The sequence below is a fragment of the Balaenoptera ricei genome, chromosome 1 (assembly GCF_028023285.1).
Source record: "Balaenoptera ricei isolate mBalRic1 chromosome 1, mBalRic1.hap2, whole genome shotgun sequence".
Lineage (NCBI taxonomy): Eukaryota > Metazoa > Chordata > Mammalia > Artiodactyla > Balaenopteridae > Balaenoptera > Balaenoptera ricei.
The window spans coordinates 20,049,863-20,075,467 of NC_082639.1; the positions used below are offsets into that span (position 1 = coordinate 20,049,863).

At 47.2% G+C, this 25,605-nt stretch overlaps 1 protein-coding gene across 2 annotated transcripts in view; it reads left to right on the plus strand.

The window, feature by feature from the left end:
• The window catches only part of MAN1C1 (mannosidase alpha class 1C member 1), a 132,432-nt gene that overhangs the window by 34,071 nt on the left and 72,756 nt on the right, over positions 1-25,605 (plus strand). For both annotated transcript variants that reach the window (XM_059915987.1, XM_059915986.1), the window contains exon 2: positions 19,443-19,539. In XM_059915987.1, coding sequence (XP_059771970.1) covers positions 19,443-19,539 — 97 coding nt within the window. The remainder of the gene's footprint in view (positions 1-19,442; positions 19,540-25,605) is intronic.

Consider the following 25,605-nt stretch of genomic DNA (forward strand, 5'->3'; position numbering starts at 1 on the left):
ATCTTAAAAAAAATTTTTTTTTTTTGCTTCTATTTAAATCCCTATTTTTCACATTGGGGCGTTTGACAGTGTTGATTTTTAGACACCAGAATAGTTCAAAACCATGGGGGAAAAAACCCTACAGTACTAGCTTTTGCTTGGAAAACAGTTGTCAAGGAAATAGATTTTGCAAAACATTTCCTCCCAGGAGAGCTCTCTCTTTCCATGTATCCCCACACTGAACATTATTCTCCTGTGCGATGTGGTAGGCAAAGGTACCATTGGCAGGTAATTTGTCTAGCCAACATCTAATTATGAATTAAAGCCCTTGCTGGCACGTTCTCAGGTCGGCAGCCGATGGTGGACCAAGTTCCAGTTCAGTTTATAGTGCATCTGAAGCGTTCTTGGAAGATTATTTGGCCCTGGCTATAGACCGGGGAATAGAATTCTGTAAACTCTATTAGCAGACAGTGGAAGTGCCTGATAGATGGAGCTGAAATTGCAGAACATTGTTCGATTAAAAGAAAAGGTGAAGGCTCATGGGGCAGAGGCTGTGACTCAAGGCATTCACATAAGGAGATACTTATCTCATGATTAGAGTGCTGGTGGCCCAGACACCAGCCAGTGGTACTTGGAAAATCTGTCACTGTTAGACATGCCAACACATGTATGAACTGCTCAGTTGTGAGCAGACCTCATAAGCGAGGCTGGTGGATTTAATTATCACTTGTGAGAACTTAGTCAAGAAAGTGCTGGCCCGGTTAGAGTTATGGCCAGCGACACTGGCAGGTGGTTAATTACAGACTTCTCCAGTCCATGGAAGTGCAGGTCCATGTGTAGGCAGGAGGAGAGTTGGTGACAAAGAAGCAAAGAAATGATCGTGTCTCCATTATTCTCATTTGTGTTGGGATCTGTTGTACTTGCAGTAATCTTTAATTATAAAAACTAATACTATGGGATGGTTATCAATGTTATCATTTTTTGTTATGTTGCCTGGTAATGTCCGTTTGTGCCCAAGACATGCATGTTTCTATAGTTACAGGGTAAAGAAGTGAAACCTTCCTTGCTCTTACCCATTTTGTCATCACAATATTCTAAAAGGCTATTTTGAGAGATGATCGAGCCCAGTCTGTGGGGTGAAAAATGGAGCCATTGTGACAAGAGCCTGAGTCTTTGAAAAGACTTCATTTTAACTAGAGTAGTTCACGATGTAGCGTTCCCCCGTAGCAAGACAGAAAAACGCTCCTAAACAGCTAACTGCATTCTCCTCTCCTCTTTCAGGTAACAATCTGTCCCATTACAGGGCAATCTCTAGTGCAGGACCCATTTTGCATGTCCCTATGGGCTGCATGAGAAGCCAGAAGTTGTGAATCTTTAGGTTTTTGACAATTTCCATCCTAAGTAATGATCACTAATGGAGAAAATGGTGCATTAGGTATTGCAGGTAGAGTCTATTTGCACCTCCGTGAAGTCAGGTTATCTCCATCACCCTGCTGCTTTTGAAAATGCCCCAGGGCTTCCCTGGTGGCACAGTGGTTAAGAATCCACCTGCCAATGCAGGTGACATGGGTTCAAGCCCTGGTCCGGGAAGATCCCACATGCCACGGAGCACCTAAGCCCATGAGCCACAACTACTGAGCCTGCGCTCTAGAGCCCACAAGGCACAACTACTGAGGCCTGCACGCCTAGAGCCCGTGCTCCGCCACAAGAGAAGCCACCACAATGAGAAGCCTGCACACCGCAACAAAGAGTAGCCCCCGCTCGCCGCAACTAAAGAAAGCCAACGCAGCCATAAATAAATACATAAATAATTTATTTAAAAAAAAAGAAAATGCCCCATTAGTGGAAGAAATGGTGGCAGAATTATCATCAGAAGTACTCAAAATCATTCTATTTAAAGGTCACACTGGTAGAATTTTCAGATAACACTTGGCATTGCTTTTTTTTAGGTGGGAAAGCGGCTGCTCTGGGCATGGGGAGAGGACATCTTTTGGGTTTCAGATCTCTGGTTAAGGCTGTAACCCCACCAAAGTGGTGATCGCTTAAAGATAATTACCTTCCACATTGTTCATGCTAAACTCTTGAGATGGACTGATTGGCATATTTAAATCTCATCTCCCAGGCATTTGCTAATTATCATAGCCTAGTTGGAGAAAAACCTAATCAAATAGCTGTTTAGAGATGCTTTGCATTTTAAAATTGTTCTGGGTTTATCCTAGAGAGGAAATGTGCCTCTGATTTTCCACTGGTTCTTTCCCTGACCGGAAGAGGGTTTAAACTTTTAATGGCTTAAATAGCCACAGCTAATCACTCAGGAAACTTTGTGCATTTACATTTTCTCTTTTGCGTCATTTCCATCCTTGACCCCCTTTCATCACCTTGAACGAAGCTTTCTCACTTGGTGACTTCTCATCCATGAGGGGGGGCCATTGAATTCCAGCTAATGAGGCTCATCTCTTTTATTCATTTTAAGTGGTACCAACCAGGCCTGGAGTCAGATCTGAGCGTGAATGGTTATCACATGTTTCTCAGGTCCATAAATGGAATACCAAGTCCATGGTGAAAGTAAGAAGAATTTCTTCCTCTTCTTGCTCAGAAAAAGAAAGACAAAAAGAGCATCTTCTTGGTCAGCAGGTTGAGTAGAAGCCACCCTCCTAAGAAAAGGCACCCAAGACTGGGTGTTATTTTCTTAACAGCAGCTGGAGAAGACCCTCACCCTGCCCCCACCCCAGCCAGCTGAACTGAGATCCTTTTATGCGATGTTTTTTTCCAGCCACTGTGCTCAAAATTGGGAAAACACGATGGTTTTCTCCTTTATACAGCATATACGGCTGTCGGTGACAGAAATCTCACCAAGGCCTTTCTTTTGTAGGCAGTGTCTAAAACGGCCTGTCTTTGAGATTTATGTCTTTCAAGACCCTGTGAGCCACTGTCACCCGTAGTTGTACCTCAAAAGCAAATAAAGGGAAGAGGAATTTTGTGAAGGTTTTCTCAAATCACTGTCACTGGCCGTCAGTCCGTTTGTCTCCCTTCTGTGAAAGGGTCTGTTTTGCGGGCTTGGCAGGAGCTGCCACCTTCCTGCAGCAGGTTTACAGGCCCCAGCAGGAAGCCAGATCTGGAGGCAGCTGAGAAAGAGAAAAGTCTGCTCTTTCTTATCAGAAGCCAGAGCGGCGGAGCTGGGGCAGGTGCATCCGGTTACTTGGGAGTGGGGAGTGGGGATTCGAGGAAGGTTCTGAGAGGTGGGAGCACCTCAGAATCAAGCCAGCCGAAGCCTTGTGTGAGCTTTGATTTTGATCATTCAAACAATTCAAAACTCTGTGAAACCTGAAGATCTGAGTTTTCTCTCTCTCTTTTCTAGTCTGTCCCATTAGCTCATCAAGATTAGAGCCTTTTGGTTTTCGTAGTTAATTATTCTTTGGTATTCTATTTCAGGGTTTTGAAATCAAATTGCTTGATGTTTTACCCTCTCCCGTGTGATTAGGTTATCTTTTATAATAAGACTGCAATAATCCTTTCAAGAACACAGCACTTTAGCTCAGCACTCTCAAGGAAGATGTCCTAAATGTCCCATGAAGTTGAGTCTTGTAGGAGTGAGAAAACACCACCGGTTCCCGTTATTATGAATCCAGAAGTGCCACTGCACATCATCCATCATCACAGACCTAGAAAAATGAAAAGAAAACCTATGTTGAGCTGTCTGATTAATGCAAACTGAAGGAGTGCTTATGGGGTGGCAGCTCTTTGGCTTCGTAGGATGAATGAGCTCCAGGACCTGAGTCTTTTATATGGTGTTTGTAAGGCTGAGCAGGTCAGTTTACTGCTTTGAAATTCTTTCTCCTGTTGTGAACGGGTAACCTTATCAGTGGGTTGTACAAGGCTTTCTAGCCAAAAAAAGAAAATATGTACTTTGGAATCTCCGCTGATGGGGCCCCAGGGGGAATAAAGAGAAAAGTCAAATGCATGTCTCAGGCTACACGTGGGAAACAGGAGGAGTTTTTTTTTCAGATACTCATTAAGATCTCAGCTCAGTTATCAACTTGGAGGCCTTCCTTGGCCACCTCCACCCACTCAGTCATCCTCTCCCCTCTTGCTTGATTTTTCTTCAAAGTGCTTATCACTATTCAAAATTACCCTGCTTATTTCTTATTGTCCGTCTCCCCACAGTATACGAGCCATGAAGGCAGGAACCTTGCCTGTCTTGTTTACTGCTGCATGTACCAGAACATGGGGTAGATGCTCAACACACTTTTTTAAAATGGATGTCAGGTGAGGGGAAGTTGAGAAAAGAACAGGAAGAGGCAAAGGTTGGAATCAGACCTAGGTTTGAATCCAAATCCTTCACTTATTGGCTGTGTGCCCTTGGAATAATTATTGAACCTTTCTGAGTCTCAGTTTTGTTATCTATAAAATGGGCTACTTCCCAGAGGAGCAATGGAGGATTAAATGAGATAAAGTAACGGTAACATCTGGCACAGGGGCTGGTACATGGAGGTGCTCAATAAATACTAGCTCATTCTCCAAGCCTTAATGGAAACAATTGTACAGGGCAAGAAACAGGGCCCTTCACTGCCCATGCGTGTCCAGAGGTTTTCAGGCCTCCTTCTTGGGTCCAGGAATGGTACCTCTGAGGAAAGTAGTACTAATTCTTTTTCGGCTCCAAGGAGAATATAGACAGTTTCACGTGGTTCTACACGCGTGAGTTAAAGATGGGGTCCCAAGGATTCTGTACCCAGAGCTGGCTCTTCAAGAGATGGCAACACTGCCTAGAAGACAAGACTCCTGCCCTCCTGAAGCCTTTTGTTCTCATCCTCAGCTGAGGGCCTCCATGAGAACCCCAAGGGCCTTGAGACAGGTCACCTAAGCCCCTTGCTGTCACAGATGCCACTAACAACCTTTAGAAAGTGTTAATCAAGGCTGATCTTCCAGATTTCCAGTGGTGTTACCTCTCTAGGCAACCTGGCAACAGAGATTACTTCTCTCCATGCCCCAGTTAATGTCTCCCTGCCACTCACTTTGGTATTTTCCTTGTTTTCACGTAAACCTGTTTTTTTTTCCTTTCTTTTTAAAAAATTCTCAACATTTAGGCGAAAGAACTGGTTCTGCCTCTTTTGCGTTTCCAGAGACCCCAGGCTCTGCTGGGGCAGCTTTAAAGCAGGTCATCCCTCCCTTCTAGCGTGCTGAGCCTTCGGGAACTGGAAATTTGGACAGTTCTTGTTTTCAAAAAGAAGCAGGCCTCAGGATGGGCCGCATGGCAGTTGGCAGCAGCCAGCCCTCATTTTGATTCTGTGTGCCACGTGCCGTCCAGAGGTGCTGGGTTGATGTTTTGTTCATTCATTCAGTGGACAGTGGAGCAGCCTGGTGAGATGGAAGGGACACAGCCTTTGGAATCAGTCAGACCCCAGCTTCAAACACTGGCTCTGCCACTTGCCAGCTGCCTGGCCCCAAATGTTGGGAAAAGGAGACACTCATCTTACCTCGGAGGGTTGTAGCGTGGGAAACAGTGTGCTGTCATGGTTAAGCATTCAGACCCCCAAGTTGTCCTCTTGCATCCATTGCCTGGCTCTGCCACTATTTGTTCTGCATCCTTGGAAAAGTTACTTAACCCTCCAGGACTCACCTGCTTCATGCTGTAAAATAGGGATAACAACGGTAACCCATCCTAACAGGGTTGTGGTGCAGGATGAAGTGCTTCTGAAAGGCTTAGCCCCAGTGCTCAGCACATGCTAGGTGTGCAGTACGTGTCCACTACTGGATAATAGAGGTAACGCATATAGCCATTCTTATTACTAATGTGCTATGTTGACGTCCTTTGTTGGGCCAGCCTCATGCTAGGGGTTGGGGATGCATTGGGTCACAGAGCTCAAGGGCAGGGGAAGAGACATGAAGGAAATTATTATCCTGCAGAAGTCTTAAGTACTGTCATTGATGGATGGCAAGGGGCTGTGGAACAGTGAATTCCAGAATGCTGGTACCTCTGCTCCCGAGTATCAGAATTCCTTATGTAGAAAAAGGGCTGTGGTGGTGTGAAAGTGCATTGGAAATTTGGTGGGTTTTGTTCATTCAGTTTTTCACTGGGAAGTGCTAAGGCCCTGAAGTAGTATATTAGTTTCCTATTGCTGTAGTCACAAATCACACAAACTTAGTGACTTGAAACAACACAGATTTATTCTTTTACAGTTCTGGAGATCAGAAGTCTAAAACGAGTCTTCCTGGGCTAAAATCAAGATGTTAGCTAGGCTGCCTTCCTTTCTGGAGGCTCTAGGGGAAAATCCATTCCCTTGCCTTTTCCAGCTTCTGGAGTCCCCCTGGATTCCTTAGTTTATGGCCCCTTCCTCCATCTTCAAAGCCAACAATGGCCAGTGGAGTCGTTTTCACATCTCACCACTTTGACTTTCCTGCCTCTTCCCTCTCTCACTTCTAAGGACCCTTGTGATTACATTGGGCCCACCTGGATAATCCAGGCTAATCTCCCCACCTCAAGATCAGCTGATTAGTAATCTTAATTCCATCTGAAACCGTAATTCCATTTTACCATACATACAAGTTCCAGGGATTAGGACATGGGCACCTTTGAGGGCCGTTATTCTGCCGACCCTAGGTGGGGAGGTGCCGTGTGAGTTTGAGGTATTGTCCAGAGGCCCCTGTGGCTGAAGCGTGGAGAGTGGGAAGGGGCCTGGGAAGAGGTCAGAGGCAGGCCTTTCAGGCATGGTGCCTTGGGGAGTTCTTGGACGCTCTTACACAGAGGAATGACATTTGATGGCTTGCATTTTTAAAGGGCTTAGTCTGTTGGTTGTATAGAGAAAGGATGTGGCGGGGGGTGTCTGAGAGAGGAAGCGGGGAGCCCATACTGAGGTCCAGGGACAGTGTTGGACTGGGAGGGGGATGGGAAAGGGGTGAATCAGAGGTGTTGTCGACAGGATTGCTGGAGAGTGAACGTGAGGTATGGAGTAGAAGGAGACTCCAGAGGGCTCTGAGGTTTCAGGTGGATGGTGCTGATGTTTCTGGACATGGGAAGATGATGTGGATCCCAGGGCCACAGACCACAAGTGCTAATACTTACGACAGAGTTTTCTGTGTGCCGGGAGCTGTGCCGAATGCCTTGCATTGTAATTACAAACAGCCCTCCGTATCCATGTGTTCTGCATCCATGGATTCAACCAACCGAAATTCAATCTGAGGTTGGTGAATCCGCAGATGCAGAACCCAAGGATAAGGAGGACCAACTGTACCACGCCATTTTACATAAGGGACTTGAGCATCCATGGATTTTGATATCTGTGGGGGGTCCTGGATACCAAGGGATGACTGCAATCCTTGCAGCCCCATTGGAGGCAGGCATGGTAATTGCTCCATTCTATGAGAAGCATAGAGTATTCTGACAAGAGCGTAGACTGCCTGGGTTCGAATCCTGGCTCTGCCACTTGCTTGCTGTGACACTTGGGCATGTGCCTCAGTTTCCTCATATGAGAATGGGAGCAATGATAGACTAATCTTATAAAATTAGTGTGACGATTAAAGAGTTAACATATATGTAAAACACTGATGACTCATGGAAAACACTGGTTAAGCATAATATAACAGTATCCTTATCTTTAAACAAATGAGATAAGGCACAGGGAGGTTAAGTATCTTGTCTAAGGACACACAGCTGCGGAAAGCTGGGATCCAAAGCCAGGCGCTTGACTACCATGGCTTACCTCCTCCTTGAGAGGACCTCTCAGAGCTGTGGTGAAAACTGCACGTGCTAATACATATAAAAGCCCTCTTCATGGTGTTTGGCACATGCTATATATTCCATAAGTGTATGTATGTGGAAGTGCAGTTTCTTTTTCTGTAAAATGGGGGTGATGATGACACCCACCCTGCCTCACTCACAGGACCATAAGGCTCAAATCAGGAAGGCAAAGCACTTTGGAAATAGTAGAGCTACCTACACATAGGCCATTTTTATACTCAGGTTCTTCAAAATGGCCTTGTTGAACCATTTCCCCTTGGAATTTCACTCACAGATGTGCTGAGGTCTTTCATACTGTCATCCATCTTTGTCCACAACTCCCCATCTCCCTGCCTCCACCCCGATGCCCAGGCTTTGACAGAAGAGAGTGGGGAGGACCCTTCACTTTGCAGTCAGGGAACCAATCTCAATGCAGTGGCAGAGCTCGATTTGCTTGTGACCTTCTCCATCAGCTCCCTTTGTTCATCTGCAGACTCTGTACCAAGATCATAAAGGTGTCCCATGGGAATGTGTCTCACCCGTTCTTGCTATCCCTGTGGCCTCACAGTTGGAGCTGTTCCCTTATTGGGCCTTCTAAAACCCTTGTTGAGGCAAAGCCACCAGGCAGTAGGTGTTTCTGTCCCAGGCATCCCCCTTTCCCCTTGGTTCTCACAACACTAGCAGCCCCGGGGAGCTCCCCCTCTGTCGTCACCATCCTTAGATATTTATTCAGCGTACTTTTATGGAGGACCTGTGTGTGCTGGGCAATCTGTTAGGTGCTGGGGAGCAATAGTGAGCAAATGGAGCCTGTGTTCTGGTGTGTGTGGGAGGAATAGATACTAATTAACCAATCACGCAATGAATGTAAAATTCTGACTTTAATAATCCTCTATAATAGGAAGATTCAACACAGTCCAGGAGGTCAGGCTCTTCTAGGACGTGGAAACTAAGCTGAGATCTGAAAGATGAGTGGAATTTACCAGGAAAAAAGTAGAGCGAGGAGTGGTCCAAGGAGAGGGACTATCGTGTGCAAAGGCCCTGTGGTAGGAGGAGGCATGGCTCTTTGAGGAACTGAGAAAGAAAGCTAGTACGGCTGGGCAGAGACGGGGAGGATAAGCTGAGGCTGGAGGCATGAATGGGTGGACTCTACAAGGCTTGATGGGCTTTACTGAGTTTGATCTTTATATCTGATGGAACTGTTTAAGTGTGTGTTGGGGGTGGGGTAGAGATATGAATAAATTTGTCCTTCGAATAATCACCATGGCCGCAGTGTGGAGAACCATGTAGGAGGCCAGAGAGGACTCCTCTAGGCCAGTTAGGAGGCTGCTGCGGGAGTCCCATGAAGAGATGGGAGTGGTATGGATTAGAGTGGTGGTGCAGAGAGAAATGGATGAAGAGATACTTAGTAGATAAATTAATAGTGTAGCAGTCATCATATGGCTGCTTTTTACTGAGCACATATTATGTTCCAGCTGCTGTGCTAAGCAAGTGTTATCTTATTTACTCTCAGGGTTATTATAAGGATTAAATATTCCTGTCCTTTTACAGATGAGGAAACTGAGACTCAGAGAGGTTAAGGCACTCACTCAAGGCTGCACAGCCAGTAGGTAGCAGAGCCCTAGAGCAGCTTCTCAAACTTTAATGTGCATTTGGATAACTTGAGGATCTTGTTAAAATGCTGGCTTTGACTCAGCAGGTCTGGGGTGGGGCCCGGGATGCTGCATTCCTAACATGCTCCCTGGGTATGCCCAGCTGCTGGTCCCTGGACCACACTGAATAACAAGGGTCTGTCTGCCTCCAGGTCCCACACTCTCAGCCATGGTGCCTTAGAACAGCTACAGGTGGGGTGAGATTTCTGAGACTGCTCAAATCTGAATCCCATCCTGGGCAGGATGTGGGCGTGCTCTCTGGACCTCAGATAGGTCAGAAGTCATATCACATTTTCACTTCCTACATTTGTCCTTCAGTAGCTCAAGCAAACCCAGAAGTGAGAGGGTTAGAGGTAGCACCTCCCTGTCTACTCCCCACCCACCCCTCCACCCCTCAGCACAACCAAACCCCATCCTGCATCCGCTTCTGAACTATAGGCCAGGGGTTATGTGCGTTCACAGATGTCTCATCAGCAGTTGTCAATCAGATCATTTTGTGATAGAAGGGGGTGGACTGAGAAATCTAATGTGGATGGTTTTAGGCACCAAGCTGTCAGCTGTTTCCCTGGGCTGTGCTGAAAGTGAAGGAGAAAAAAATCACCCGAACATTCTAATCTCTTCATCTGTGTGGTCATTAGATCCTGGGATCATTAGAGACCAAGCCATTTCCCACTCAGCCCCTGCAGATGGGCCAGGTGTCACTGCTGGGAGACACCAGTAAGGCTACAAGTCACTGTGTGAGCACTTGTCTTTAATGACTGGGAAAATCCATTTCCCTTCCTGGCAGCTTTGAGATGTTGCAGCTGTGCTTCTGGGTCATTGCCAGACCTGATCCTGTCTGTGTGCGTGTTTTATTTTTAAAAGGGGAGAATGTCTCACTGCTTCAGTGATCGCTCCTTTCTCCCTAGCTGCCGCCAAAGAACTTTCCAATGCAAACTTTCTATTCAGTTTCCCACTCTCAAGGCGGTCCGCCAGTATTCCTATTTCTTCCTCTCCCCAAACGCATCATTTCTTGGCTCCATCATTCTGGGGCCCCTCAGGCTGGGGTGGGTGTCTTTGTCTGGGCAATGCAGTGGATTCTAGTCACTTTTCTGCAGGAGAGGATGCTAGAGCTCTGAGACAGGTAGAAAGAACATCTTAAACAAAATAGTAATGTCTGCCTCAAATTAGTAAATATTTTTCATTTTAAGAGTTCATGTCATTGCAATTTGTTCAGGTGGACAAGAACAGCTTTTGTTTGAGAAAGAACTGAAGAGGTGTCTTAGGATTCTGCTCTGATTGCTCTGCCTCTCACTGAAGCTTTGTTTCCTGCCTCTGCAGAGCTCGGTGAAGGGAAGGCTTTGTGATCTATTGTTAGGTGTTCTTTGAATCTATAAAGCGTAGACTGCTGGAAGGGAGGGGCTTCCAGACCATCCAGAGCTCCTGTCTCTAGCAGGGACACGCATGCATGCACACACACACGTGCACACACAAAAATGACGACTGCCTGGTGTGTATTTCTAGAACCCAGTGCGGGCAGAGGTGTTTAGTTCTCGTGTCTCTTGATTCTTACAGCCACGTTCTTGATTTCTCTTTCTGTAGCTCAGGCTGCCCCTACCCCCATCAGCTGCTTCACTTCTCTTGCTGGTTGGCCCCCTCTCTGACTCCTGGCTGGAAAGGCCTTCTCTTCTATCAAAACCCGCTCCCTCCCATCCACCCCAAGGCCAACCACCTACACAATCCCTTTAGGCTTTAGGAGTAGCACTATAACATTTCTTCCTTATGTTTTTCATTTTAACAATCTTTCATTTTCACCTTACAAACATTTCTAGATATTCATTATAGAAAATCCAGAAAATATAGGTCAATAAGAAGAAAAAAATAACCACTAAACCTCTCACTATCTGACATAACCACTGTCAGCATTTTTGTGCATTTCCTTCCAGTATTTTTTTTTTTCCTTTAAAACACTCATACATAGTCCAGTGATCTTCACACCATGTAACTTGGTATTCTGCTTTTCCAACTAATATTATATAATGAACATCTTTGTGTGTCTCTCCCTATATAGTGATATTTAGTTTATATCACTAAACATTTGGAAACACAATTTTTAATACCCGTTTCATACTTTACATCTCATACTTTAGCCCTTGCATGATTATTTTTAATTGGGAACAATACCTATCCTGTCAAGCCCACTGAACTGCCTGATCAAATGAGAGAAAGTGTGCAGAGAGCTGCACAAATATGCGCAATGATCATTCATGATGTTAGTTTTATCTTCCCAAGTGAACTACTTTATGTGTTGTCATGAAATTGTTATATACTTTCCTATTCAAGTTTTGCACAGCAGTGGGCAAAACTAGCTGTCTGGGTTTAATCTTTAAAAGGGAACGTACTTATTAATAACTTTTAATTTTTTTCCTAGCAATTTCTTAGAGGCTCTGGCCTAAGGAACTTACCTGAAATATAGAAAAGGGAGTGTGCACAAAGATGTCCATTATGACATTATTTACAATAGCCCCAAAATAGAAATCACTGACATGTACAATTATTTGGGAGGAAGGTTAAGTAAATGATGCTGAACCTACTTGCGGAGCTATTATATAGCTATCTAAAATGATGTTTACAAAGCCTTTGTAATAACATGGAAGATGTTTATGTCATCATCACTGGAAGAAGCAAAGATAAATGAAAAAGAGTGGAAAGAAAGACACCAAAGTGGCAACAGTGGTTATAATATTTAAATGGTAGATGATTATTTTCTTTCTCTCTGTTTTTCTGCAATGAGCTTGTATACCTTGGATGCATTAAAAGATAGGTAGGTAGGTAGATGGATGGATAGATAGATAGACAGATCAACCTTATTTTTTAAACTATCGGAAAGGATGTAAGCAGAAGAGGCAAGTACGGGGCACAGAACTGAGTTCAAGTGAAAGTAGTGACCCAGAGGTGGGAGAAAAGGGCATGGGGGGCTGAGCCCAGACTGGGCTGGAACTTCTGGAAAACGCTTAGAGCCACAAAAGGTGCCTTTTAGTTTATTTTTGGAACAGGAAGAACAGAGTGAGGATGGGCACCTCATTTGAACATGGTAATATAATTATAAAAGGAGAAACCAAAATTGCTAGTTCCTCATTTGCTCCATCTTCTGACCAGTGTGGGTGGGACAGGCTTGGTGAGGGGAATGTGAAAGCCCAATAGGGCTTTTGAGGAACCAAGGGGTAAGAGGAGCCACAAGGAGACTGGCAACAAGCACATTCTATCATAATTTATACAAGTGGGGGAAAACAGAATTCTGTCATGTATAAATCTGGGTGAAAATGACATCAACATCCTGCAACGTTCCCTACTATTTTTTAAAATAGAATTCAGACTTTTAGAAAAGTTGCAAAAAATACTACAAAGATTCACATTTACCCTTCACCCAGATTCCTCAAATGTTAGTGTTTTACCCTGTTTGCTTTGTGTACACTCTCTCTCTCTTTCTGCACACACACACACACACACAGAGGTTTCTGAACTATTTGGGAGTAAGTTGCAAGCATAATGCCTCCTTACCCCTAAATACTTCATTGTGTATTTCCAAAAGGTTGGTTCTACTTTTCTATATAACCATAGTAAAACCAGAAAATTAACATTGACACAATACTATCTGATCCCTATACCCCATTCACATTTTGTCAATTATCTTGACGATTGTCCTTTATAGTAATAATAATAATAGTAGTTGTTATTATTTCTGCTCCAGGATCGCATCCAAGATCATGTATTACATTTAGTTCATGTCTCTTTAGTCTCCTTCAGGCTGGAACAGTTCCTCTGTCTTTCCTTTTCTTTCACGACCTTGATGTTTTTGAAAAGTAAAGGTCATTTATGTTGTAGGTTGTCTCTCAATTTGGGTTTGTCTGATCTTTCCTCATGATTCGGTTCAGGTTTGCATTTTGGGCAGGATTACCACTGAAATGACGTGTGTTCTTCTTAGTGTGTCATATCAAATGGCATGTGATATCTATTTGTCCCCATTAATAGTTTTTAAAAATATAAATTAATAACAGCTTTACTGAGTTATAATTCACATATGATAAAATTCACCATTTTAAAGTGTAAATTCCAGTGGATTTTAGTACATTCCCAGAGTTGTACAGTCATTATCACAATCAATTTAGAACATTTTCATCATCCCAAAAGGCCCCATACCCATTAGCCGTCATTCTCCGTGTCTTTTTCCCTCACCCCTGGTGACTACTAATCTACTTTCTGTCTATAGGTGTGCCTATTCTGGACATTTCATATACATGGAATCATATGCTGTGTGGCCTTTTGTGTCTGGCTTCTTTCACTGAGCGCAGTGTTTTCAAGGTTCATCCGCATTGGAGCATGTCTCAGCACTGCATTCCTTTCTATGGCCAAATAATATTCCATTGTATCTATTTACACATTTTGTTGGTTCATTCATCAGTCAATGGACATTTGGGTTGCTTCCACTTTTGGGCTATTACAAATAGTGCTGCTATGCACATTTGTGTACAACTTTCTGTATGGACATATGTTTTTAATTTTCTAGGGTATATGTCAAGGTCCCCAATACCACCGCTAGGTTCAGTGATTCACCAGGAGGGCACATAGTCCTACTCCTGGCTGATTTACTACAGTGAAAGGACACAAAGCAAAATCATCAAAGGGGAGATGTGCATACAGAGAAGCCCTGGGGAAACCAGACCCAGCATGCAAGAGTCCTCTCTGGGTGGAGTCACCCAGAACACACTTCGTTCATTCAGCACTGAGTTGTGATGACACGTGTGAGACGCCATCCACCAGGAAGTTCATTAGAGACTCAGTGCCCAAGGTTTTTACTGGGGGCTGGTCTTGTAAGTACCCTCGGCCTAACATGTACCAAAATTCCAGACTCCCAGAAGGAAGGCAGGTGTTCAGCATACACCACATTGTTTGTACAGTCTCGGTGCAGTAAACCACCCTTACCCATCAGACAGTGGTGAGAACACTCACTAAATCCAAGTTCCCAGGCGCCAGCCAAGGGCCAAATTTGCAAGCAGAGCCTTTCTAGGGATAGAAGTCTCAGGCCTACTGTGTTAACTCTGTTCTGCACAAGTCTACACCCAGGAGTGGAATTGCTGGGTCACATCATAACTCCATATTTAACTTTTTATGCCAAACTGTTTTCCAAAGCAACTGCACCATTTTCATTTCCACCGGCAGTTGATGAGGGTTTCCACTTCTCCACAGCCTGGCCCACACTTGTTATCGTCCATCGTGTTTATTGTAGCCATCCTAGTGTGGCTGATAGGTTTTTACGTTAGTGATTTGCAGGCATTTAGAACCAAAAATGAGGATCCATAGGAGCCAAAATGCGTTCTCTAAGAACAAGTCATATTTGTATTTGTATGGAAATATGTATGGAAATATGTTAATATAAATGTTTCAGACATTAAAAAAAAAAAAAAAAAAAAAAAAAAGAACAAGTCATACCAGTCTAACCCCTGATTTTTCTTAAAAGAAAAAAAAAGCCATCTATTTTCTCTGTACTAACTGTACTGGGGCAGAGTGCGTTTGTATTTCAGTCCTGTCCTTCATAATATCTTCGTATACAAAAATGGAGACACAGGGCTTGGACTGATTATCTGGAAGATTCCTCATTTGTTGACAGATGACACTCAAAGAGCAGTGCTGGAGCCAGGTGAGGGGCCCTGCTGCTGTTTCCCCAACTCTGTCCTCAGCCCAGCTATTTAATGTTTCTCTCCAAAACTTGGGGGAGACACAGATGGTGGTCCCATGAAAGCAGGCAGAATACCCAAAACATGCAGACACACACACAATGAATGATAAGATCTGGTTCCAGAAAGATCCTGACAGCACGGAATGAGTATGGAGAGTCCAGCGAGATGCAATTGTTAGGGACAAATGGCAAGTCCACACCCACAGGGTCTGGTCCAGATGTAACCAGAGAGAGTTTGCACTTCGGTTTCTGCTCGTTACCAAAAGCCAACGATAACAAATGGGTGACAAAGTCTGGGCACCCTGGAAAAACGTTGTGATGGGTATCTGCAGTTTCAGGGGATTTAGAGCTCTGCCATCAGGCGATCTGTTGAAGGAGCCGGGCTGTTCAGCCGGCCAACAGGCAGCCTAAGGTGACTTGAGAGTTGGCTCCCCCTGGGTGAAGATCTGTGGTGGGAGCATATGAGCTGTCTTCCCCATGGCCCGTAGGGAAAAGCAGATTTGGATTGATTAAGAAAGAACTTTGTGGGCTTCCCTGGTGGCGCAGTGGTTGAGAGTCTGCCTGCCAATGCAGGGGACACGGGTTCGAGCCCTGGTCTGGGAGGATCCCACATGCCGCAGAGCAACTAGGCCCGTGAGCCACAATCACTGAGCCTGCGCGTCTGGAGCTTGTGCTCCGCAACAAGAGAGGCCGCGACAGTGAAAGGCCCGCGCACCGCGATGAAGAGTGGCCCCCGCTCGCCGCAACTAGAGAAAGCCCTCGCACAGAAACGAAGACCCAACGCAGCCATAAATAAATAAAATAAATAAAGATACATGAAATTGCTAAAATTTAAAAAAAAAGATGAAAAAAATTTAAAAAATAAGAAAGAACTTTGTGAAACTCTGCAATTGAAGAGCTTCCTGGTAAAGAGGTAAGCACCCCGTCACTGGGGGTGTTCAAAGAGAGATTACTTAGTCTTCTTAAGGAACTTGCATGGGGCAGGAGGTGGCCTGGGTAATCTTTGAAGCCTTAGAACTGCCTAAACATGAAACCAGGGACTGTCCATCTCTAAAGCCAAGTCCAGGGGTTGCCCAAGGCACATATCACCAGTTCCAGAGTGAGATTAGCCTTTCTGTAGGTCACCCTCTTTTTGTGCCCCTCACAATCCTACTTGTCCATCAGAACACTTGGGTGCCCGTGAAACTCCCCTTGAGACACACGCTTGCCTTCTTCTGAGCACCTCTGTTACTCAGAAGCGCCCCCTCCCCGGTCCCCCTGACCCATTACCTATTTTACCTGTGACGTGTGTGGTCCACACGTCGTCTCCCAGCCATATGTTAAGCTCCAGAGCCAATTTTCTTGTTTGTTCTTACTTTCATTGAGCACATATTTAATGAGCACCTATTATGTGTCAGTCCCTTGGTGAGTTGCCAGGCACGCAGCAGTGACTAGGGGATGGGGGCACTGACCAAATGGTTGCGAGTATAAAAGCTTAACTGCAGGCTGCTGTGGGACCTGACATCAGGAATGTGGGGAGGTCGTGGGGGCCTGGCTGAGGAGGAGGACTCCCTGCAAAAGTGCCCTTTCAGCTGAGAGTTGAAGGAAGATAAGCAGTTGGCAGGAAAGTGGAGGGGGAGGGGTCCAGGGGAGCAGTCCCACCATGGCTGCAGCCCAAACTGCGGCCAAGCACAGGCTAGGACACCTGGTAGATTGGGGCGCATTAGGAAGAGAAGTAAGGACCACCTGGCTGGGGACTTTCCCCGTCATCCCTGCTTATCCAGCGCCTGGGCTTGCGACCCGAGGTGGGAGACACAAGGATTAGCGTTCGAGGGTCTGTGTGTCCTTGTGCACGTGTGTGTGTGAGAGCAGCTCTGATTGCCTCCTGAATCCTGTCCCAAGTGACACGGGGATTATTTGTGCCTTCCTTCCCCTCCGTTGATGTGGATGACTGTGAGAACGGGCCACGTTCCAACATCCCCACGTCCCTGCAGTGACAGCTCCTTTTGAGAACATGTAGATACCTATGGTTCTCTTAATTACTCCTGCACACCCACTTCTCTCTCTCTCTCTCAAGCAGGTGGGCTTTGGGGGTAGGGTGCAGTCCTCCCCCTCCAGACCTCTGCTCCTGCTTTCCTGCTGCCATTTCTGTTTTAACAGCCTCCTGCTGCTCCCCTACCCATCCCCCACCCCTCCCTCCCCTCACACTGACTTAATCGAGGGGGCCCCCCCCAGAATAAGAGAGACTGAGGGAGGAGGCCAGTCTCCCTTAAGCGCTCATACCCAGCAATTACTTTCCCTTATTGCCAATTCAAGATAAGTAGAAAATAACCGAGGAATGGAACCAGGGCTCAAAGCCTGTGCCGAGTTCTTGGCATGCAGTACCGTGACATTTGCATGTGTGTCTCCTGGGAAGCCACACATCAGGCCAAGCATGGGGGGGGTGGGGTCTGCTGGCCTGGGAGTTGAAAGAGCTGTATTCCAGCCCTGCTGGCTGTGCCACCCTGACCACCTTCCATCTCTGAGCCTCAGTTTCATCATCTATGAAGTGGAGAGATGGTACTAGATTATTCTGCCATTTCACGGAGAGCCCAGGCCACAGACCTGTCAGGTCTGCCCTCCTGGTCTGTGTGTTTCGGCCCCAGTGGTGAGCATGGCAATGGGTACTGTCCAGGTGTGCCTGGAAGAGATGGCTGCTAGACCTTGGCACCAGGAGTGGCAGGGCATGGAGAACGCAGGTGGCGATGTCCAGAAAGACAGTGCTGAGGCAGGAAGGTGGGCTGGGAGATGGAAGGAGAAAAGCAGAAGGGTGCCAGACAGTGTCTGGAAGTGAGCTGAGAAATAGAAATAAACACATATAGTAGACTGCTGGTTCTCAGATGTGGCCCATGGACCACGTGGGAATGTGTTAGAAAGACAGACTCTCAGGCCCCACCCCAGACCTGCTGGATCACAAACTCAAGGATGGGGCCCAACAGCCTGTTTTAACAAGCTCTCCAGGTGATTCTGATGCACGCCAAAGTCTGAGAACTAATAAGGTGGATGAAAGGAGGGGTGGATGGATGAGGCTTGGAGAACCAGATGGGTATTTTAAAGGCTGAGCAGGAAAGAGGACTCGTGTTTGTCGATCACTTGCTGTGTGAAGTCGAAAACGGCATTTCCAGCTACTTGCTTTCATTTAAACCTTTCAGGATTGTGGCAAAGCAGCCCTTGTTATTCCCATCTCAAAGATGAGGCAGCTGAGGCTTGGAGACATTTAGTTGCTTGCCGAAGTCAAAGAGACAGTGGCAGAGGTAGGATTAGAACCCGGGCCTCCCGGCCCCGAAGCCTGAGTTCTTTCCACGACACCAGGCTGCCTCCCACCTGCCTGTCCTTCAGCTGTGCCTCTGCTGCCTGGGCTGGCTCCCTTCTCAGCCCCATGGTCACCGCAGAGGCCTGCTCTGCTGTCCTTCTTCTGCAGCCTGCCATCAAAGGCAAAAGGGAGATCCTGGGGAGGGGCGGGGGAGCAGGGCTGGGGACAGATTGTCGCCTTGCGTTCCTCCAGCCTCCAGTGCTAAGTGCAGTTAGGGGACAAAGGTGCTTGTGTGCTTGTGATGCTGCCAAGGGGCTAACATAGTTGCCTTAGTGTAGTAAGAACTCATGCATGCACTGGGTGACAAAGCTGGCAGATACTCATTGCCAAGCCCTGTGCAGGGTGCTTTGGGGGAACTGAGGCAAAGAAAATGTAGTTTCTAGCTTCAAAGAGTTTGTGGTCCAGAACCAGTAAAACAAAAACTAACAGTGACCAGCTGGGGTGCTAGGAGGCCTGGGAAAGCCAGCATGGGTCAAGCCAAGGGCAGGAGGAGTTCAAAGAGACTCAAGCAGTGACTTTAGGGGACAGACCTAAGGCTTCGGAGCCAGAGGGCATGGGTTCAATTCCCAGCATGCTCACTCACTCACCGGGTAATCCTGGGTGAGTTACCTCATGTCTTGACCTGTCTCCTTATCTACAAAATGGAGTTAACAACCCCTAGCTCAAGGGAAGTTTCTATTAGATTCTAACAGGCATCCCTCGGTGAGTTTTGTTTCCTTCCCTTCAGAGGGTCACTTTAGGTCCGGGAAGGCTTCATGGAAGAGGTGGCTTTTCACTTTGGCACTGACGGATGGCTAGAATGTATTTAGTGCCTTTTGTGCCTTCTCTGAGGAATCTATGGGTAGACGCAAGACACGTGGGGTTGTCTGAGGAGAAGAGCCTTCCAGGCATAACTGTGAATAAAACAGTGGTGAGAGGAAGTCGTCTTTCTCAATGTGGAAGATTGTTTTTATAATGTGGTTTCAAATCCTGTTGCAAAGGGCGAGGCCAGGTGGCCAGCCTGCGCTGTTGGGAATCTCCATGCTCAGGGTCTGTTTCTGCTCTTTCTTACAGATGATGCAGTTCGCCTGGCAGAGCTACAAGCGCTATGCGATGGGGAAAAACGAGCTCCGGCCCCTCACAAGAGACGGCTACGAGGGCAACATGTTCGGTGAGCTGACGTCGGAAGACCCCCTACCCCTGGGGGCCAAGCAGCATTTCATTTTTGACTTTTTGCCTCCTGAGCTATGTCCCTGTTTCTCCAGAGCTGGGGGCTCCCAAGTCTGACTTCCTCCAGGGTTGTCTAGGCTTGTGAGCCTTCTAGGTTTGGGGGAAACCCACATGCTTCTCCCTCACCTCACACACTTCTTTATATGCACCTGTTGTTAATTTTCAGAGCAAACAGACTTGGAAATGTGAGTGGGGGCAGTGAGTGACGGACACTAGTTGCCATGGAGAAGGTGGGCAGATCTGAAGGACACAGAGGATTGGGTTTAAATCCGCTCCTCCAAGTGGCTGTAAAATGATCTTGCGTGTTTTCCTAGAGAAACCAAACATGTATCTGATAAGCTGGGCACACGCGCTGCCTTTAGGGTCTTGGGTGTGTGTCTCTCGCCGGGTGGCTTGGTGGACAAACAGTCACATGTTAGGGAGCAGCGTGGGTGCTGCTGTGTGTTGGCAGCTTGAGTTTGACCTGCAGCCACACTTGCCAACATCTCTGTCCTTTGCAGCCGTGAGATCCTCCTCACCCAGAGCCTCGAAAGCCCTTCTCACCTGGAGAGACTGCAAAGTGCCTCACTGTGGGCATGGCTTTAGATTTCAAATGTAATTCCCAGACAAATCACCAGCGCCCCTCTCTGCAGGCCTTTCACGTGAAAAGATGCTGGAGGCACCTGGCTTTCTTCTTCCCTGAGAGACAGGAGCTATCTGGGGAGCTGGAAACAGAAATTCATCACCTGTATTCCCCACCCCTTAGAGACACAGGCTCCTGACATCAAGAACCAAAGAGCTAAGTCAGATGAAAATCCCCAGAAAAATTTCAAAAGCAGGTTTACAAGGCCCCCCATGCGTATGGCAGAGTATTTGTGTTACAGGAAAAGGGACACAGGACCTACCTTCCTCCATGTCACCAGGCAGCATCCCAACCCTTCTGGCTGTTCGGACAGTTCACTCCCCTTGGGTTGGGGGGTGTGATTTGGGGTAGCTGCTGCTGCTGCGTTTTCCCCCTGATTATCATAGGCATGTAGGGGGAAAGAGAAAGTATCAAAAAGTGTAAAGCAGGCCAAAAATAACTCGTTCTACCATGTAGACGCAGCCTCTGTGGACATCTTGTCTTATTTCCTTTCAGTCTTTTCTTCAGTACGCTTCCCCCACCCATATACAATATTATGTTCTTCCTTTTCTTTTTTTTTTTAACTGAATGTTACATCATATGTTTCCATAGCTCGTGTAAATTTTTTCATAAAGAATATTTTTAATGGTTGCAGTTATTGCATGGATGTGCCATAATTCATTTAACCATCCCACTAATGTTGGACAAAGGTCCTTTCCAACTTTTCGCTATTAAAAATAACACGGCAGTTTTCATCTTTGTGCATAAAACGTTGTCTTAGGATAGGTTCTGAGAGAGGACTCCTGAGTCGTGGGGAGGAAGACAGGTGTTTCCTTAACCTCAAATATGAAATGTGTAGATTCTAGTTTCAGAGGCTCGCTGCCTGACCTGTCCAGATCATAGACCTTCCCCAACACCCACATCAGCCCTGGGGAAAGATGGCTGGTGTGGCTCTCATCAAAGTTGTTGGAGCTTTGGCTACTAGTATAAATGAGGGACATAATCCTCTCCTCTCTACACAGTGTGCAAATATCCAGGGAATTGGTGGAGGTTGGGGGGAGGCTGTTGATCTCTGAAACTGCAGAGCATGGGCTTAGCTATGGCTGCGACCATCCACGGGGATAGAGGGAGCACCACGGGGAGCACTGCTGGGAGGAACTGGGCTAAACCAAGTCCCATTTTCTGAAATTCCTCAGGGCCTGTGATTTAAATCTCAACCCTTTGGCCCCTTTCCCATCACTGAGCCTCAGGAAGAGTGGGCAGCTTGGAATGATGCAAAGAAACCTGGACCTTGAACCAGAAGACCTGGGAGCCAGTCCTTACTCTGCCCTGAACTATCTGTGTGGCCAAGTCACTTGACCTCTCTGGGCCCCGTTCGTTCATCTTGCACACTCAGGTTGCTATGAGAGCATGCAGGAACGTGCAAAGGACCAAGTATATATGAGTGATATAGGATTTCCACAGTAATAAGTGTGGTTGGCAGTTGCCCAGGTGAGCCCATGGAGGGTTCTGAGGTCCCCTGTCTCCCAAGAGTGGCCTTGGCTAAGGCCCTGGGTACCTGATCATCCTGTGCCTGCAGCAGTCCCGGCAGTGAGACAGGGCCTTCCTTCTGCAGCCAGCCACTGAGCTGCAGTGGGAGGCTGGCTCCTGGGAAAAGAGGACATGTAGGGCCCCAGGCACTGGGCAGGGAGAAGCTAGTCTTGATTTTCTTACACTTTCATTCAGCAGCTGCTTGTTTACTGCCATGCCCGGTGCTGACTGCTGGGGATGCAGGGATAAATGACAGTGAAAACTCCACCAGCTCTGCAGAGAGGTACACTGGCAACCCTTCCTCGGAGCCTCTCTGGGGTCTGTCTAGGTGCTCTCAGAATGAGGGGCACGTAGAAGGCATCATGATCAATGATGTGACCAGTCCTTCACTGGCTTGTGGTTCTAGGTCCCTGGAGCCCAACAAGTTCAAAATGACTTCACTACTTCCTGGTTGAGTGACCTTGAGTGTTCTCTGAGCCTGAGTTTTCTGTAAAGTGGAACTAATGAAAACATCACACCCCCAGCCCAAGGCCTGCCTGACACACAGAACCATCTTAATAGCTGGTAGTTATGCTTATTGTTGCCACAGATGGGTCTGATGATACAGAGGCTTATGGGAACACCCCCAGAGGAGGAGAGTTTAGGGGCATTCGAGGAACCTGGAGGAGGTTCTAGTTTGGGTTGGACCCCATGAGGGGCTTGGAAGCCAGACTATTCTGGATGATAGGAGATGAACTGGCCTGAATGAAGCTGCTTCGCATGCCACTGGCTTCTTTTGCTGCACTCGTACGGGCTTGTGGGTGGCCTCGTGCCTGGGCTCTGGCAGCCGCCGTCATCAGTCACCTCGCTGTAGGCTGGGCCCCGCAGGGCATGGTCAGATGGCAGCTGTCCCCACCCTGCCCTGCCTGGCTGAGTGGGTCCCTGAGCAGCCTCCTGCATCCTGGTGCATATCAGTCTGCCACGGGCTCTTGCAGGCTCCTCACTGGGCCTGCGGGGCCAAGAGAGCTGCATACGGGTTAGAGTAACGAGCTCACACTGCTGCCTGGCTTTGCAGGATTTACACGGGCTGCAGCAAAGACATCGGCTGCAGAGCCTGGTCTCCCCGTGTGGCAGTTCACCAAATTGAATTTACCCTCCCCACCACCCGTGCGCCCCTCCCTGAATCTGTTCTCACTTTGAAAGTAAGACCTCTGGGTGAGGCACCTCTCAAGCCAGTTTTTGTGTCCTGAGCAATTTAAAGTGTCTTCCTATTTACCGCAATCGTGCTCAGCAGGTCCTGCCAGAAAATGCCCCCAAGACCCTAGCAGCTGCCAGCAAAGTGGACACGGCCTGTTCCTCACGGGCACAGGGCCGGCACTCGATGGTGATGCTCTCATCACTGTGAAGTCACAGAGGTGAACCTGCCACTTGAAGAACACATTCGAGGAGGGGAGTGTAGAGGAGCCAGCCATAAAGCAGCAGCTGGTGATGCCGTAAAGCACAGTGGCTCAGTATGCAGAGGCCCAGCTTCCTTACCTGTAAAAGGGGCTGCTCCTAGGACCTGGGGGAAGCCAGCTGAAGAGCATGGACTCTGAGGCCAGATGGCTTGGATTTGCATGCTGCTGTGCCGCTTCCCATCTGTGTGACCTTAGGCAAGTTTCTTAACCTTTCTGGGCCTCAGTTTCCAGCCTTAAATTGGGGACAACAGTAATACCTACTCAGAGGATTGTTTTGAGAAATAAATGAGTTAATATGTGAGAAGTGCTTATATTCATGCCTGGCTCATAGGAAGCATTCTTCAAGTTCAGCTGCTATGAGGATGACATAAGGCCCTTAGGACAGTGTGTGCTTCTCCCATTTTGACTGGGCTATGACCGAGTCTCCTGGACCCAGGGACCCACGTGAGGACTCCAGGGCTTTCCCAGCCCTGATCCCTCCTGCCCTATTCCCCTCAGCCCTCAAGCGCCCGTGGCAGAGATCATGGATGAGCAGCCCACTGGTAGTCAGTGTACCTCTCACCCTTTCATTTAAGCAGCTTACAATGGAATTTTTAAGAGGGAAGAGTCAGGGGAAAGTTAAGATTCAAGGCTGTGGAATAAATCGGCCTCCTGACAGCAGAAGGGTTTCCAGGAGAATAGTGGGACCTCATACTCAATGCCAGCTGCCAGCCTTAAAGCACTTAATGAGCATTAATCCTCCCAAGAACTCAGAGCGATCATAAGAACTCCATTCTCCCTTGGCAGTGGGGGAAATCGGTACTGGGCACAGAGTCTTGAGAGGTCCCCAGCAGAGAGGCCCTTTGGTGGCAAGTCCGACTCCCTCATCTTAGAGTTGGGGAAACCAAGCTCAGAGAGGGGAAGGGACTTGACCGGGGTGACACAGCATGTTAATTGCAGGTCTGGAATTTGAATCCTGGTGGCCTAGTCCCAGCCCAGTGCTCTTTGCACCACCCACTCTGAGATTAGCCAAATTGTCCAAGGCCAGATTGTCAAAGCACAGGCCTCTAGTCCTGGCCAGATCACCATCAGGAACTAGACATACTCAGAACTCTAGCAAGAGCAAATTCTCTTTCAGGAGGTGTATGATTTGGGAACCAAGAGCCCACCTGCTTCCTGTACATGCATCATACCAGGCACCATAGCTGTATTCTCTCGTGTCCTCCTCACAGCCCTGCTAAGGTATAAATTACCCCCTTATCCCCATTTCACAGATGAGGAGACTGAGACTTGGCAAGGTTTAGGCCTTGCTTAGTCACACAGTTATCAAGCAGAGACTTAATCACAGGTCTGCTGGACTCCAAAGCCCAGTCCACAAACCACCATGCTGCCCTGTCCTCCAGTGACCACATGCGTGGCTGTAGAGAAGGGAGCAGGGGCGGAGGGATGGTCTCAGGGTTGGTGGTATTGCATCTTCTACTCCAGTGCCCTCACAGAAACCCAGAAAGACATGTATTTCAGGTCAGGGTCTGCGGCCACCCATCTGAAGGCATCATGATTTATTGGACATCAACTGACTATTCAGGTCCTGGGAAAAAGATTCAGATTTCCCTCTTTTCTCCCACCGTAGGAAAATATTTAATCTCTGCCATTAACCTAAAAGCAGCTACTTACAAGACATGCCGTTGGCTGTCAGCATAATGAGCTGAGAAGAGCATGGATTTGAGAATCAGACCAGCCTGAGTCTGAATCCCGGCTCTGCCACTTACTAGTCATGTGACCTTGGGCGAGTTTCTTAAACTCTCTGCACCTCAGTTTCTCCATCTGTACAATGAGAACAGTGGTGAGGAGTAGATAAAGTTGATGTTTGTAAAACCTGCCCGTATGCTTAAGTATACTTGCCCATATGCACTCATTAACTATAAGCTGCCGCTTTTATTATTATATCAGTTATAAAATAATTGTATCCCGAGACAAAAAAAAACCAGTGTGTGGCACACAGTAGGCTCTGGATAAATATTGTCAGATGAATGAATTGCCCCCTGCAGTCTCTGCCTGCCCTGTTTTCCCTTAAGCCCTTCCTCCTGGTCCTGCTGTGCTTGGTTCCTCTCATCCTCTGCAGCTGTTTTGACCTCCTCCATCACAAAGTGCATTAGGAATCAGCAAACTGACCCTGAAAGCGCAGCAGTCCTGCTTAGTCAGCGGCTCTGATCTTGGGCATCTTCTCTGTGGAGGATAGAGGTGCTTGTGTAGCCAGAAGCGACGTCCCTCTGCTCCATGCCGGCCCAGGGTGACCGTGAGAGCCCCAAATTGGATTCTACCTCTGCCTGGTGAATCCCTGATAGAACTGCCCAACCAAATCCCCGTTTCAAGGAATGATTATGGCCTTGGGTGAGTTAAGAGGGAAAATGAACACAGCACGATTTTCAGATCACAGGCTGGGAATGTTCGGCCTTGGAAG